General features: G+C 43.5%; 1 protein-coding gene across 4 annotated transcripts in view; it reads left to right on the top strand.

Annotated features, from left to right (window-relative positions):
- Positions 1-363: 363 nt before the first annotated feature.
- MAP3K20 (mitogen-activated protein kinase kinase kinase 20) overlaps positions 364-15,454 on the top strand; it is a 179,032-nt gene continuing 163,941 nt past the window's right edge. Inside the window, exons 1-2 of one of the 4 annotated variants that reach the window (XM_059167018.1) lie at positions 364-472; positions 13,471-13,663. In XM_059167018.1, the coding sequence (XP_059023001.1) occupies positions 13,505-13,663 (159 nt within the window). In that variant the 5' untranslated portion in view covers positions 364-472; positions 13,471-13,504. Of the gene's footprint in view, positions 473-517; positions 670-12,961; positions 13,300-13,470; positions 13,664-15,454 lie in introns of those variants that run through there. The other 3 variants (XM_059167015.1, XM_059167019.1, XM_059167016.1) reach the window with 3 other exon arrangements.

Genomic DNA, 15,454 nt, shown 5'->3' with positions numbered 1-15,454 from the left:
TCATGCAGCCGGGCAGCCGACCGTGACCCCTCCTCGAAATGCCTCTGTAAGTATCTACTGGTGGTCCCACCCACGCAGCCTTCAGCCCTATCTCCTAGAAATATCTTCCCAGGTCTGTGCCCTTCCCAACCAGATAATTAACTCCTGCGGGGCCTGAAGCATCCTCCCGTCTCTTCGTATTCCCAGCACCTCTGACAAGCTAAGTGTTGGTTGATAAGGACTGAGTTGACCCGACAGGTGGTGGGAACTTGTTGAAATGAGCTGAAAGCCACCGAGAGGCCCAGAGGCACGCCTCCCTCTCCCGGCGCCCCGCGCTGCAGGGCCGGTGCTCTTCCCACCGAGTTCCTCCATCCCCCAAGCCGGGCGGCTGCCTGGGCGCAGGGGCGCACCGAGCCCTCGGGGGGCGCAGGCCCGGGAGGCCGGCCCGCACGTCGGAGCCGCGGCCAGAGGCCCGGCCGTTCCGCGCTCGGAGGTAGGTGGTGCTGTTGCCGCGACTGTCTTCCTCATTGGCGCGGGGCGGAGAGGCGGAATGTTCAACTCCTGACTCGGGCGGAAGCGTGGGAGCCGCGAGGGCCGCCGTCCTCTCGACCCCCGGTCGCCGCCCCTGCCCTCGGCGCGCGCGGGGCCTCGGCGCCCCCGGCTGCTACTCGCGCCCGGCCCGGGAGCCAGGTAAGGGGCCGGCGGGAGGCCGCGGAGGGCGAGGCTGGGTGGGAGGCCCGCGGCGCTCGCGAGTCTCGGGGCCGAGGCCCTGGCGGCCTGCGGGGCTCCGCCGCGCGCCCTCCCCGACCCGGGGCCCGCGCGGGCGGCCGCGGCCCGAGCGAGCGTTGCCGGAGTTCCGCGCGGCGGCCCGGAGGCCCCGGGAAGTTCGGGCGGGTCCCACGCAGAAGTTGGCGTCCGGAAGGGCGGGCGCAGTCTGTCGGGCTTTCCCGGCCCTGCGCGCGGCGCGGGAGCGGGGGCCGCCGCTTCCCCTCGCGGAACGCCGGGGCCCGAGCGCCGGAGCGCCGGCCTGGGCGCGGGCGACGCGGCCCCTCTGGGAGGCGAAACGCGAGTCTTCCAAATCAGGGCAGGGCGCGGGCCGCTTCGCAGCGGAGGGCTGTGCGTGCGAGGGGAGACCAGTAACTTCTGCTTTTCTCCCACCGCGAGCCGCCCTCCCCGACCCTCCCCGGGACAGCGTGCGGCCCGCGCCGTCCGCACCCTCCAGCGGCCCCCTCTGCCTCCCACCGGGGCGAGGGTGCTGCTCCGCGACCCGGTGGCGGCCCTCGGCCCCCCGGGCTCTGAGACTTGCCCCCAGCCGGGAGGGCCAAGCTGAGGTCGCCGCGACGCTTGGCTGGCTCCTGACAGCTCGCAGACCAACTTTTCCAGAAACCCGGAGAGATGGCTCCGAATTGCCAGAATAAAGGGGGCAGGTCATTATTAGATTGCTGTAAGCATGTGTTTCTGATGCGCCTCGAGATGTTTGCAAAAGCGCCGTTTATGGAGGACTTAATTAGTATTTCTGTTAGTTTCTTAAATAACGAAAGCAACATCATTTGGTGGCCGGATCCAATGATACGACGATAAGCAGCTCTCTGTTAATAAGGGTGTATTAGAATCCACTTAACAATTAATGCGAGGATATCTGAGCTAAGATGGTTGCTAAAGTATGTTCTGTTTTATCCCTGAAGCTGTTTTAGGAGAGCCTTCTTGCTTTCTTGACCTCACTTGACGCTAACGGTCGGGATTCTGCGGATCCGAACCTACAAACACATTGAAAGGCAAAAATAAACAAGTGCTTCAAGACAGTTAATGACTTCTTTGTAGTGGGCCTAGCTCCACAGTGAAATTTCATGTTGCTTTTTGATTAAAAAAAAAAAAATGACGGATGCATTTTAATTATGGTTTTGGTCATTTGTAGAGCCTTTGTTTAAAGTTCCAGCTACAATAGTGAGAGATTAGGGAGATTGCAAATGAACATGAATTTGGTTTGTTTGGAAAGAGTGAATTAAGATAAAGGAAGATGGTCCCATAAAGCAATGTGTGCCGTTTATTTTCGTCTTTCACAACATAATTCCTATTATACCTTTTTTTTTTTAACCTGGAAAATATAGTTTGATTCAGAAGTTAGAGTGGTAATAATTCCAAAGGAAATGATCACAGTGCAATGGCAAGGAGACTTTTCTTGTCTAGGAAAGCAAATAGATGACTGATCTCTTCTTACTGTTTTTGGGAACACATAAGACACATTAAAAAGAGAAATATCCAAATATTAAGCAGGAGGATTTGGATCTAAAAATGGATGGTCAAAGATCTTGGGAACTAAGGGACCTTCTTGCCAAATAAGGAAACTTGGCAAGCTGCACTGTGTATTTTAAGTTAGCACAAGAGTGAGTGTTATTGGCAATATATTGGCTGAGTGCCTATCTGGAATGAGCAGTGAAACTGACTTTGACAGGGCTACAAAACTATAAACAGGAGTTATGAGGGGTGTGGAGGGAATAATCTAGTCAGAGAAAACGCGGTTACAGTGAGGTTTTGTGAAAAGAGGTCAGACATACATGAAGCTATTAGTGTGGAGTCAAAGAGAAAAATGGACAGTTTTTAGAAATTGTTGGATTCAGAGAAAAGAGAGGAGAGAATCAATGATTTTTTTTCTTTTTAAACCTAGAAAAAGGTGTTTGCGGTGATACAGTACTTCTTGGAATGAGATAGCCTTGTATCTGTATCCAGAGATACTGAAAATAAAAATCAATTTGGATCATTTGTTTTCCATTTTATTCTACCCAGGACAGATTGACAGGGAGGGTGTCTCATCTATCTAAATGTAATAGGAGTAGCGAAGGCATCTTTTGGCCTTACTGCAGGGAAGATTTAGGCTACTTCTTTTGTGGCCTATTAACCTTGCCCCACTACACACAAATAAGCCAGAGCTCCAGCTGTGACCAGAAAACTGTACCTGTTAAGGAAAGAGAGCTATAAATGTGAGAGCTTAGATTGGTTTGCCTGATACATGGGTGCTTTTGTGTGGGACCATCCTACGGACTGCTGAAGCATCGATTATGCCCTGTAGCAGTTAAAATAATCCCAACCCAGGAGAAGATTCTGCGGGAACAAAGCAGCCATGCATTGACACTCTAACCCCGCATTACAGTTGCTAATAGGAAATTAAAGCCTCAAATTGAACTTTAGGTGGATAATAAGCAATCTAGTGATTACTGTCATAAAGAAAGAGCTTGTTTAAAGGAAAAAAAAAAAAGACAGATTTGAAGGACGGGACGGAATGATATAGTGGAAAAAAGACCTACGATATGGTGGGGAAAAAAAGATACAACTTTGAAGTCAGAGCTGAGTTTGAGTCCTGGTCATGTCACTTGTAAGTTAGGTGGTTGGCTTGGGCAGTTTTCATTCCCTTCATTGTCTGTTTTTGCATCTGTAAACTGGGGACAGTGCTACCTGCTTGCTGCATAAGCCTATGAGACTACAGGCGGAAATGCTTGAAGCAGCATCGGAAACTTCAGCCACCATATTTGAGTGGTAGAGAAAGGTGTTTTTCCACATTCTCGAGTTAGAGGCAGAGCAAGTTGCTTGTTCTATCTATACCCAGGTAGCTGGCCCCGTTCCCAAAGCATACTTCATGGGAGTGTACAGGGCTTAGAGGTTTTCGTAGCAACTCTCCTGCTTTAAGGGTTTGTAAAGCAGGTTTGTGATATTTGGGGGGAAAGAATCTGAAGCTTATTGCATTTAAATATCTATATGAGGAATTTGAAGAACTTGGGAGTTATACGAGCAAGGGAAGGTTATGACCTGGAAGACCAAAACCAAAATTACTTGGAAACGTTCTTAGAGCTGCCTTTGAGCACAGCTTATCTTCAGGGGCTGACATCCTTCTTTCTGGACTCTGTAGAAGAAAACCGAAAAGAGAAGGCAAGAATCGCTATCTAAAGGTCATGGAGTGAATCTTCACTGATGAAACTTTTCTACCAGAGTACCCTGTTGTGGAGAAGAATGTATTTCTTCAGGGATCTGTAAATAGAGCCACAAATACTACCCCATGTAAACAAGCACTTTTTTAAACTTGTATTTCATCTTAAAAATTCATCTGAATGTTGCATTCTCTTCTGTACTGTTTGACTGTTGGACAAACCAGGACGGATAGACACTTGGCATGTTTATTTCCCCAGATGTTAAGGTGAAATGGAGTCTTGTAGGTAATGGAGTCTTGTAGGTGGTGGATTATTCATACACCTTCTGCGCGGTGCGGCGTAGTCCGCGTGTGGGGGAGGGAGAGCCTGGCTCTGATGGATGGACCTGCCCCATTAGGCTTTGCAGCCCCGCCCACCGCATGGGGTAACACCGTTCCATTTTGTGGAGAGAAGAATAGCAGTAGATCATCACCCAGAGTTTTTATTTTCGGTGGTTATCCTGGGTCTTTAAGTGTGCACAAAGTTCTTTGCTTTGGGAACGGAGGAGAGGAAGGGATGAGGGGAAAGATTAGTTGTAGGATAGAAATCCGGAGTATGACTCTTGGCTTCCCAGCCTGTTTGGGAGAAGAAATTGAGGAGAATGGCCCAGTCATCTCCATCATCTCCATCGCTGACAGCCATCACTGCTCCTCTGCCTTGCCAGGGACTCCCCGGTCAGGTTCATGTATCCCTGGGAAGGGAGACCATGCATCCTTTATAGTAGGTTGATTAGTCACAAAATACTCACAGGGTCGCTGTTCCGGCTGTTGCAAGAATCTCCTGTTCTGCGTGCCCATGTGCCATTGAACCCTCTCCAGGACAGGCAGCTCACTACTAGACAGAGTGGCAGAGTGCTTCATAGGCGACTCTAATAACCAGGAATTTTTGTTGGAATTTTTAGATCGGTGAAGCACAATGTGGGGTCTTCCGTGGCCGCTTCTGGTTTTAACAGTCCCCATTTGCTTTCATCTTATGTCGAGGTTACCAGGTTTTAACTGTCTTATTGACCCTTCTCAGGGCACATTTGTTCTAGGTAATTAGTCCAAGAGCACACCTGTTTGTTAGCTGGCAGGAGGGGTCAGATAGCTTCTGTCTGATGGAACGTGGTTAGGGGTAGAAACAAAAGCCAAGTAGCAGCAGCATTAGGGATGGCTAGGCCCACTGACTGAAGTAAGCCTTGTTTAGTCTTGTTTTCTCCCCCACCCCTCCTCCCACCCCCAAACATTTGTGAATTCCTCTTCCAGCCACTGGTAGAAATGTGCCCTCTCAATGCTCCTTTGCTCCCCTCCCAGACTCTGGCCCAGCTCTCTTCCCGGGCCTCCAGTCCTTGGACACGGTTCCTCTGCAGGGACCCCAGGTCACCCATCGTACCGGCCTCATGTTGCCTAGTTGGGCTTCTGTTTGAGCACAGACACATTTCCACGTGGTATTTCTGTGGCGTCAGTGCCCCCTGCCTCCTACGTTCCTCTTCCTCCAGTGTTTTGCCTCCAGTGACAACATTTCTGACAGGGAAATGTGTCATGGAAGTCTGTCTTCGTTAATTGAAATATTAAAGGACAAATCAGAATGTTTCATTTAACTGGCTCATCTGTATTTTAACTTTGGCTCTAATTAGAGGGATTTGTCACTTGTACGGTCAAGCATAGACTCACAAAAAAATGAAACCGTAGCTGTTCTATTTTTTAAGAGTCTCAAAGTCTATTTCTCTCTGATAGTCACGACTAAAGAGCCTATTCACTGAGCCCAACCTCTTCTGCACAAGATCAGCTGCTTTTCAGGGGCAGCCTTGAAGGGAGGAAGGAGTGTCCATGGTCCACGATACTGGTTGGTTCTATTTGCATACCTACTCTCCTCTAGTTAGTCTTACAGATCTTTCTTTGCGTGGTTTAAAAACAAAAGCAGTAAACGAACAGCCCTGCTCAAGAACAGAATGTTAGAATCTTTGCCCTTGCTGTTCTGAACAAAGACACCAAGTCAAGTTCTCCCCATGTTTTGAAGATTAGACTTGGAGGAGAAAAATCACTGTAGAGCCATAAACCAAGTGGCATTATTTTAATACACATGCAGGTAAAGCACATTTTTGTCTTATTCACTAATCTATGTTGAGGAGGCTGAAACAATGCTAGCATAAATAAATATTAGAGCAGCAAGGTTGGCAGAAGACTTTGTTGAGGGCTGTTCTCTAAAAGGGTTTTTTTTCCCCCCCTTTTGGTCCTATTCAGGTCATTCTAAAATAAATTAGTTTTCTTCCTATATTGCATCAAAAATAAACTTGTAATTTTTATGAGGAAGGGAAAAAGAAAAATGTCAGTTAAGGATAGAAAAAGAGGAAGAATCTGCATTCAGAAATTACAGGCTCGTGTAAAAAGTAGAAAAATCCAGAAAAAGTCCAAAGACCTATTTTCTAGTACAGTTAGTCCTTTTAGAAGGTGGATTTAATTAAAGAGAGAGTTATGATTTGCAGGTATTTAATGACGGTGGTTACAGTTTCTTGAATCCATTTGATATGCAGTAGATAAGATCTAAAGGCAGACAGTGGCCACCACGGAAAGTAGGAATACTCAAGGAAACTACCAAAGTGAATGCCATAATTGAAATAAGTAGGTCCTAGAAATTCTATCTAAAAAGTGCAAAAAAAAAAAAAAGTATCGCCGTTTAATAAATTATTTTCCTTATGAAAAAGTTCAAAAGAAAATTGTGATTACACACTAATAAGATCTTGCAAAAGCTGTCCAGACCAAAAGCAGCAAACAGAGGAGTGAGGAAAAAATTAAAACATACACGGATAAGAAGGGACCAATAGTACATTTATTTATTAATCATTGCTCTGCCAAGCTACTGGAGATATAAAACGATTCTGAAAACAGAGGGAAGAGAACTATGGAGGAGAGCAGACTGAACAATGAAAGCAGAAGTCTATGATGATAAGACTTATTAACATAACTTGACAATGGTCCTTTCCATTTGTTGAGTATTGTTTACTAGGTGCTGAGCACTGCACAAAGCACTTTCACGTCTCCCACTTCCCAGCACCAGGCAGGATGGGTATTGTTGCTTGTGAGAAGACTGAGATCTGGGAAGTACAGTAGTAAGTTCACATTTGCTACTGGGCCAAGGTCTAACAGCTAGGAAGTTCACATATGCTACTGGATCTAACTGGGGTCTTTTCCCTGGACCATGCTGCTTTTGTGTTGAAATAGCTGTTATTGGGAAAGGACACTCCTTAAAGAACTCAAATAATATTCTGCAAACTGGATAACTTTTGAGCTAGCATTTGGTGAAGGAATGGAAGAGCTTTCAATTTTTTTTTTAACTTATTGAGTCTAGAGAGGTCATGGTCAGAAAAGGTGATTGGTTCAAGGGTTACCAAGAGCTAGAGACAGAGTTCAAACTTATTATCCATCTAAGCCTAGATCTTGTTTTTTGTGTTTTTTTTTTTTTTTTTTTTTAAGTTTTAGAATGTTAGCAGGATCTTTTCTTCTTTTATTTTGTTGTTTTTAATTCAGGACAAAAGTCATTTTGTTGGACTAGAAAACTGAAAACCTTAAAGTCAAATAATACTCCATTTAAAGTTTTCTGCCTCCATGTGGTTTCAGTTTTGACAGTTTGCTGATGGTGATAATATATGTGCTTTTAGCAGTTTAGTTAATAGTTAAAAATCTTTTCTAAATTTCGATTTTCACATTTTAAAAAATTGAACAAGTTCTTTTTTTACTATTCAAGTACTCAAGTGATTGGCTTCCACCAGCACTTGTTAGTGATTTTCAGCCTTTTCAGTGCTGTGACACCCTATTATGCTTTGATTTTTGTGATATCTCCACTCTGGCTTACCCTTCAGTGCTGTGTGGTAGATCCTTATTAATATTTAAAACAGTTGTGAGAGTTTATGAAACAAAAGTTAAAATGCTACAAAATTAGGACTGGGGATTGTTGCATGGAGAAAAATTGCCTTTCCTGTGTAAAAGCAATTGTTTTAACATGGTGGGATATAAACATCACTTGATTGGGTGTGCTAGGTAAATACCTTTGTATGGGTGACTCATTACATTTGGGTGTATTCACTGGAGAACACCTCTGAGAAGTCAGACATAATTTGATCAGGTAGTAGTCTTCCCCAAGATGCTCTAAGTGTGATTAATCAGCAACTCCTATTTTCCGTTCTTCTGATCATAACTTGATCCTCTTTGAGTAATGATTTAAATTAAGGGAGGATAGCTCAAGGGGAAAAATAAATATCTTCTGCTTTTTGAAAATTTGTCTTATACCACTTTGCTCTTACGAGAGACCTAAGTTAATACCTGGTTTTGCTAACTGAAAGAAATCTGAAGAGGATTTTCACTTTTAGGGAAAGAAAGACAAAAAGGGAAAATTGCATTCAGCATTTATTTTGCAGTGAGCTGTTGATAGAGGTGGGACGCACCCCAACCCCCTACCTCTGGTACAGTACTCAGCATCAAGCCACTGTAGCTTTGAACTGTCTGAGAGCATCTGTACTTTCTTTATCTTGATTTATTTACTGCATCCATTAGCAAGATGTGTCATAAGCTATCCGAAAGGCCTAAGAGGGGTTAATTTTGGAGTCTGGAAATAACTCAAAATTTTCTCCTTGTAAATTAATGGCAGTTGCTTTTTCGCTTTATGCCATTTTCTCTAATGAAAGATTTCAAAGGAAGGCTGTACTTTCGGATAGTGGGGAAAACCTGTTCGTGGTCTGATACTCTATAGAAGGCAGTGGGGATTTCAGTCGGGTTTCTCAGCTAAGTCCATGATGCTTTGCAAGCTCACTGGAATTAAAATCTGTACTTGTACACCCCAGAATTGTTAGTCTCTTCAGTAATAAAGATGGGACTTAATTTTTTTATGGTCTCAATAAAACATTCAAGTAATTACATAGTTCCATTCATACATAGCAAGATGTATCACAAAGTGAGTAACAATGATTCTGGGAAGAACAGGATTAGGTGCGTCATCTCAAGGAATGAAGGGCCTGGAGAACAATACTTCTCAGAGGTCAGCCTTCCTCAGGTCAGTTTCAAATGTAAGCGATCCTACCTCGGTTCATCCATACTTCCTGGACTTGCTCTGTACAAAAGGTTTAGATTTATTCATATTGATCTCATCCTGGTTTAGATCTCTAGGCTTTTTTTTTTTTTTTTTTTTTTAGATTTTATTTGTCAGATTGAGGGAGAGTGCAAGCAGGGGAGGAGCAGAGTGAAAAGGGTGAAGCAAGCTTCCCACTGAGCAGGGAACCAGATGCAGGACTGGATCTGAGGACCCTGGGATCATGACCTGAGCTGAAGGCAGAGGCTTTAACCCACTGAGCCACCCAGGCGCCCCTCTAGGTTTGTTTTGAAAATAGCTTCTTTCCTCTTTGTCCTCCTCCTATTCCTCCTCCTTGTCTTCCTTCTCCCTTGGACTCATAGATACCTAATTCTGGAGTCCCAAATATATTCTCCTCAGTTTCCCAAGAAGCCTAGGCAGCAGTTTCCAAATCAGGATTCGCTTCACAATCCTCTGGGGGGAACTTGTAAACACTACAGATGTCAGATTTTACTTAGGCTGATTAGAATCTTTCTAGCTACAAAAAGTATAAGGGAAGAATAGCCAGAAACCATTCATTCATTTGTTCATTTGTTCATCCATTCAGCAATTTTTGAATGGAAAATGTGCAGCATGTGTGGCTGTGTACTAGGTGCTGAAGATCCAGATGTAAATAGAAATGAGTGTTGCCTTTAAGGGATTTACAGTCTGGTGGGAAGTAAGTAGGAAAGCTGAATAGGTAAAGAAAGGTGCTGCGGCACAAAAGGAGAACTTAATTCTGCTTACAGGACTTGAAGCAGGTAGTCGGGGACAGGAGTTTCCTGGGCAGAGAAGGACATTCAAAGTAGAATTAGGTTATACAAAGGTATGGAGATGTGAGAGAGGTTAGCAAGTACTGGAAACTGCATGTAGTTCCTCATGTGTGTATGAGAAAACAAGAAGTAAAAGTTGTCGGTGGTAAAGGAGCACACAAGAAAATTTCCCAGAACTGAAAGACATGAGTTCACTGGGAGCACAGGCTGAGAGAGTTCACTCAATGTCCTACCAGTGAATGAAAGACTCTCCTCCACATGTGCTGTCAATTTCAGCTTTCAGAAGTGAATACAGGGTCCTAAAAGCTTTCAGAGAAGAAGTAATAGTATAAAAAGGATTAGTTACCAGAGCACAGTCAGGCTGCTTTGCAGCTGCATTAGAAACTAGAAGACTGGGGCACCTGGGTGGCTCAGTGGGTTAAAGCCTCTGCCTTCAGCTCAGGTCATGATCCCAGGGTCCTGGGATCGAGCCCCACGTCGGGCTCTCTGCTCCGCAGGGAACCTGCTTTCTCCCCTCTCTCTGCCTGCCTCTCTGCCTACTTGTGATTTCTTTCTGTGTGTCAAATAAATAAAATATTAAAAAAAAAAAAAAGAAGAAACTAGAAGACTATGAAGGAATACTTTTGAAGTTATTTCCTACCTGGAATTGCAAAGCCAGACAGGGTATCAATGAAGACATTTAAAGGCACACAGATTAAAAAAAAAAAAAAAAAATTGCATTCTGGATACTCTATTAGGTTGTTAATGGGAGATGTACACTGTTAAAACAAGGGAATAAACCAAAAAAGGAAAAGCAGGGGATTCAAGGATGGGTGTTCTCACAGAGAAGGTGAAGGAAATTTTGGGATGATGGTGAAGGGAAGTTTCAGTCCAAGTCAGGCCTATATAGCAACCATTCAGCCAGATTGAATCCAGATGAAGAGTACAGGAGGAATGTCTCTGAGAAAACAATAGAACATTCTCCGCCAAATTACCAGACATTTTCATTTTGTTAGAAGAGGTTTGCAGTTCTTGGGAGAGTTCGATGCAGTGCATACATGCTAAGCAAACAACAAAAACAGAGCAACTAATAACTCTAGGAGAAACAAAAAGTTATCCAAGAAAGGAAAAAATCATTGAATCCCACATAGGAGTCCTGAGAATATTTACTTTGTCTACAGTAGTCAGACTACTGACTATTGATTTAACTAAATGTTAAAATATATTTGGAAGTTGGGAGGATTGGCAAATGTGATATATTTCTATGCAGGGATAAAGGGGATTTATGAAAACTAAATCCTTTTCTTCCGCAGGGAGAAGTTAATAGGTAATATTTGAAATGGAACAATCGAGAAATAGAAATATGAACACATTTTGTAGAAATACAGAGATAAATAGCAGAAGAAAATGCTAAAGTAGTCAAAATTAGTTCCCTCTGGAGAGAGAATTGGGTGTGGGGAGGGGTAGAGGAGCGTTCTATTTTTTATTATAGGCTTTGTAGTCCTATTTTATTTTTATACTTTGATAACATTAAAATAACAATATAGACCTCGCATCAGTAACACGCAGGGAATTTTGCAAGTGGTGCTTCAGATTTTGTTGAACCACCTTTGTAGCTTGCATGTTCTTTTTACCTACCTTTAGCACATTCCTAAATTTTATCCAAACTTTCTTCCTTTCTATAATTAACTGATATGAATTGAAGCAAAAGTTAATAAGGTAAATTGTTGACTCACATGTGTATAGACTAAAGCTGGATACAGTAGGATTTTTTGCCCTGTATTTTTATGTAGACTGTAAGCTAACTTTTAAACTTAAAGTTGGGGAAGGGGGGAATCCTCTCTCTTGTCTTCTCCAAAGGGTAGAGCAAAGTTTGACTTTGTGTGGGGAATCAGCATTCGTGGGACATTTGGTTGGCTCAGTAGGTACAGCATGTGACTCCTATCTCAGGGTTGTGAGTTCAAGCCCCACATTAGCCACAGAGCTTACTTTAAAAAAAAAAGGGAAGAAAGAAAGAAGGAAAAAGAAATCAGCATTCCTCAGTGACATGATGTTCCAAAAATGGGGCTGCTAGTCAGCTGCACGTTAAGATCTCTGAGCCGACTGTGTACAGCACTCAACAGAGCTTCAAGTTGTTTATGAAGAAAATTTGTCCATTTATATGGATACAAACTGCCCCCTCCACCTTCTTGTTTTGAAAATAATCAAACCCCACAGAGAATAGAAAGAGTAGTGAAGCACTCCTATAACTTTTGCCTAGATTCATGAGTTCTTAACATTTTGCCGCATTTGCTTCCTCTCTCTCTATACCCATGCACTGTTTTTGAAGGTTGGGGGGAGGGTTGTACCATTTTAAATCAAGGTGTAGGTATAATGCTTAAATATGCCTCCCAGTAGGTCTCCCAAGAACAAGAACATCCTCCTACCAGACCAGAATACCATTATTATGCATGGATAAGATAATAGTACCTAGTATATAGTTAGTATTCAAGTTTTCCTCAAATCCCAATAATACTTTCTGTAGATTTTGTTTTTTGATGCCAATATCCAGTCAGTGGTCAGTTACTGCATTTGGTCCTCATGTTTATTTATGTCTCCTCATGAAATTTTTCTGCCCCTTTTTTTTTTTTTTAAATCTTTCCTGACATTGACTGTGATGAGGACCCAGGCTTGTTGACTGTGATGAGGACCCAGGCTTGTTGTTTTTGCATGTGTATGTTTTTGTCTCTTTGCTCCCTCATTGTGAGAATCTGGTTTACAATTTGGCAAGAACATGTATGCAGACTTTTGTCATCCACCTGCTTCTTATGCAGGTTCAAGATTTTAGTCCATTGTTCTCTTGTTTGTAGGTGTTGTTTTGTTTTCCCTGCTCATCTGTGGTTTGGCATGGGGTGTAAAGAATGACCACTTACCTGGATAATAGTAAAACTCCTTAGTCTGCAGAAAATATCACTGTAATAATCTCTGGGAGGGGTAATCTGTTCCTCTGGAGACAAACATAATATTTTTTTTTTTAAACATTCTTGGCAGAATTCTTTGGATGACTTAATATATTGTAATCAAGGGCAAATTTTCTCCTCTTTAATTAAGTTCTGCTACAGTATACAGTCCAGGGAGCCACTTGTGGCAAACACTCGGCCAGCTTTTCAATCATCCCTCCGCAGAACGTTTGCTTTCGGAATAGACGCCCTGAACATGTGTTGAGTTTGCAGCATTTTGGCCCTCCCTATGCTGGGATGCCCGGCCGCTTAGGTTATGTATATTTTGTGTGAAGTGAGCACAACGTGGAGAGACGGCGTGCCTCGGATACCGGGAGAGCTGTGCAAGCTTGCTACAGAAAGCATGCCTCCCGTCTGTCAGGGCTTTGTGATAGACCTGGTGACACAGTAGCCTTTCGCCAGAGCTCCTGGGGATGTGCAGGAAGTACCGTGACGGGTTTTGTCAGGGGGGAAATCTGAGCCATTTCTCTGCGAACAGCTGGGTTTCAGAGTCTGGACAAGTGGCCGTTGACTTTTGTACGGGCTGCCAGGGTAAGGGTTTTTCATTTTGATTTGTTCATAGCCTTGCTTTCCTTTCTCCTAAGTCATCAAGGCTCTTTCTGGAAGTTTCGCAGCGCTTGTTACACGTTATCTAAAGTGGGATTCAGAGGATTGGTTCTAATATGTTTATGATCCAACTTTTCTTTCGCTTTCTCTCTACAGATCTTGTGGGAGTCTAATCCTTTGTCATTATGAGATGTCGTCTCTCGGTGCCTCCTTTGTGCAAATTAAATTTGATGACTTGCAGTTTTTTGAAAACTGCGGTGGAGGAAGTTTTGGGAGTGTATATCGAGCCAGATGGATATCCCAGGACAAGGAGGTGGCTGTGAAGAAGCTGCTCAAAATAGAGAAAGAGGTAAGGTCTTCTGCTGTCAGGAGTGGTCGCGATTGCACTTATGTAAGCTGTTCAACCCCAGTCAGAGGTCACGGGCTGTCAAGGACCTCTCAAGCCAGGCCTTTGGGGCTGATCCACGAAGCTGTTTCCCAGTTCCATTCTGGGAGCCCCATAAATAGAAATCCTTGCCACATGTGCTTTAGGGTTGAGCTCTCCTAGGGGTCATTTGAACTGAGAGGATTTGTTTCCACGGCATGAAAGACCGAATGTTCTCTAGGCTCTCCTTGAGGGGAAGGTGAGGTTTCAAAAACCTTCTGAGGCTTCAGGCTTTGCCTTTTCCCAGGTCAGCCGAGAGGGGTCAGTAAAGAGTAACGTGTGAACATTTTTACTCCCTTTCTATTTTGGGTTTTGTGAATTTGTGGCCATCAGGAGTTGTCTTTTAAAAAATAAAAAGCGTTATTTTTCTACTGAAATATAAATAATACTAGCTTCTTGAATTTCACCTCTACTTGGACTTCATCTTAATAAAGAATTAACAGGTACTAGACAAACAGCTGCCCTATTTGTAAAATCAGAAAGAAGCCTTGGCTTCCCGAGTCTGGCACTTGTGCTGGTTCCAGGGGAGCACGCACCTCCTACCAAGACCCTTTCTCTTCCTTAGGAATAACACGCAGCGTGGTCCCCGGGTCCCCAGTTTAGTACCTGGAGAATAAAGCTAATTGTGGAGCTGACCTGCAGGGTCTCAGTGGCACTCGCAGCTTTTACCCTCTGGAGCTGGTTTTGGTCATTTCTATTTATGTCCTGTTTTGGCTAATTAATGTTTTGTTTTTTTTTTCTCTCCCCCCAGTGTCTTTTTAAAAGGAACTTTGCCATAAATATCTTTTAATTTCCCATGAATGATTTCATTTTTGTTTTTTCCCATTAACTGCTGTCAGTGAACCATAGTAGTTGATTAGAGAAGGGGACCTGAAAGGTAACCTTTGTGGTGTTTCCTCCCAGCAGTGCTGTATGACTGGTCACCAGCTGGGCTTCCAATTTGTTGAAGCCAGGTGAGCAGGACTAAGATCTTTCTGCCTGGGGGTACCTGTAGGTTGGGGAAAGCATTAAAGAGCGATAGCTTTTCACACCCGTGTGTATACAAAAGAGACAGGTGCTATGTAGAAAAGTTTCCTTCCCTTTATTTCTCCATCAACACGTTTTAAAATAGTAGCCACATAGTAAAACCATTTCTTACTCTGGACAGAGCCTAGCTGCTTTTATCTAGTGAACTCTTATGTCCTTTATAGGCATGCATTATTGTACCCATTTTCTAGATGGGGAAGTAGAGATCTGGAAAATGTATTAAGGTACCTCAGGAGGGGCAAGTAAAATCCAGGAGACCAGATCTCCTGTTCTGTAGTTCTGAACTCTGAAATCTGTAGTTGACCAGATTAAATAGAAAATAAACCAAGTCCATCAAATTTATATTCAGAATATTTAAACCTGCTAATGTTTGTAAGCATTAGGTCATGCAGGTTCTGTACAGGCTTGTTCTTATATGATTGTTGGAATGTGAGAAAGACCTTTGAGTCCAAGAGCAGATTTTGCCAGGAAAACAGTAATTGCAGCATATTCACTCCACCCCCATTTATACATAATACTATTTATAATTTTATTTTTTTACTCTCTTTAAGAAAGCAGGAAAATGACATAGGAAAGCACGGGGTGGGGGGAAAGCAGGAATTGGAAACACCCAAGTCCGGCTCTTATGTAGGTATTTAACCTAGATGGGTTATCATTCAGAAATTGAGTTGATTTACAGTGATACAAATA

This window comes from Mustela lutreola, chromosome 3, assembly GCF_030435805.1.
Source record: "Mustela lutreola isolate mMusLut2 chromosome 3, mMusLut2.pri, whole genome shotgun sequence".
Taxonomy (NCBI): domain Eukaryota; kingdom Metazoa; phylum Chordata; class Mammalia; order Carnivora; family Mustelidae; genus Mustela; species Mustela lutreola.
The sequence above is the reverse complement of the archived record's forward strand: the minus strand, read 5'-3'. Positions and strand labels throughout refer to the sequence as shown.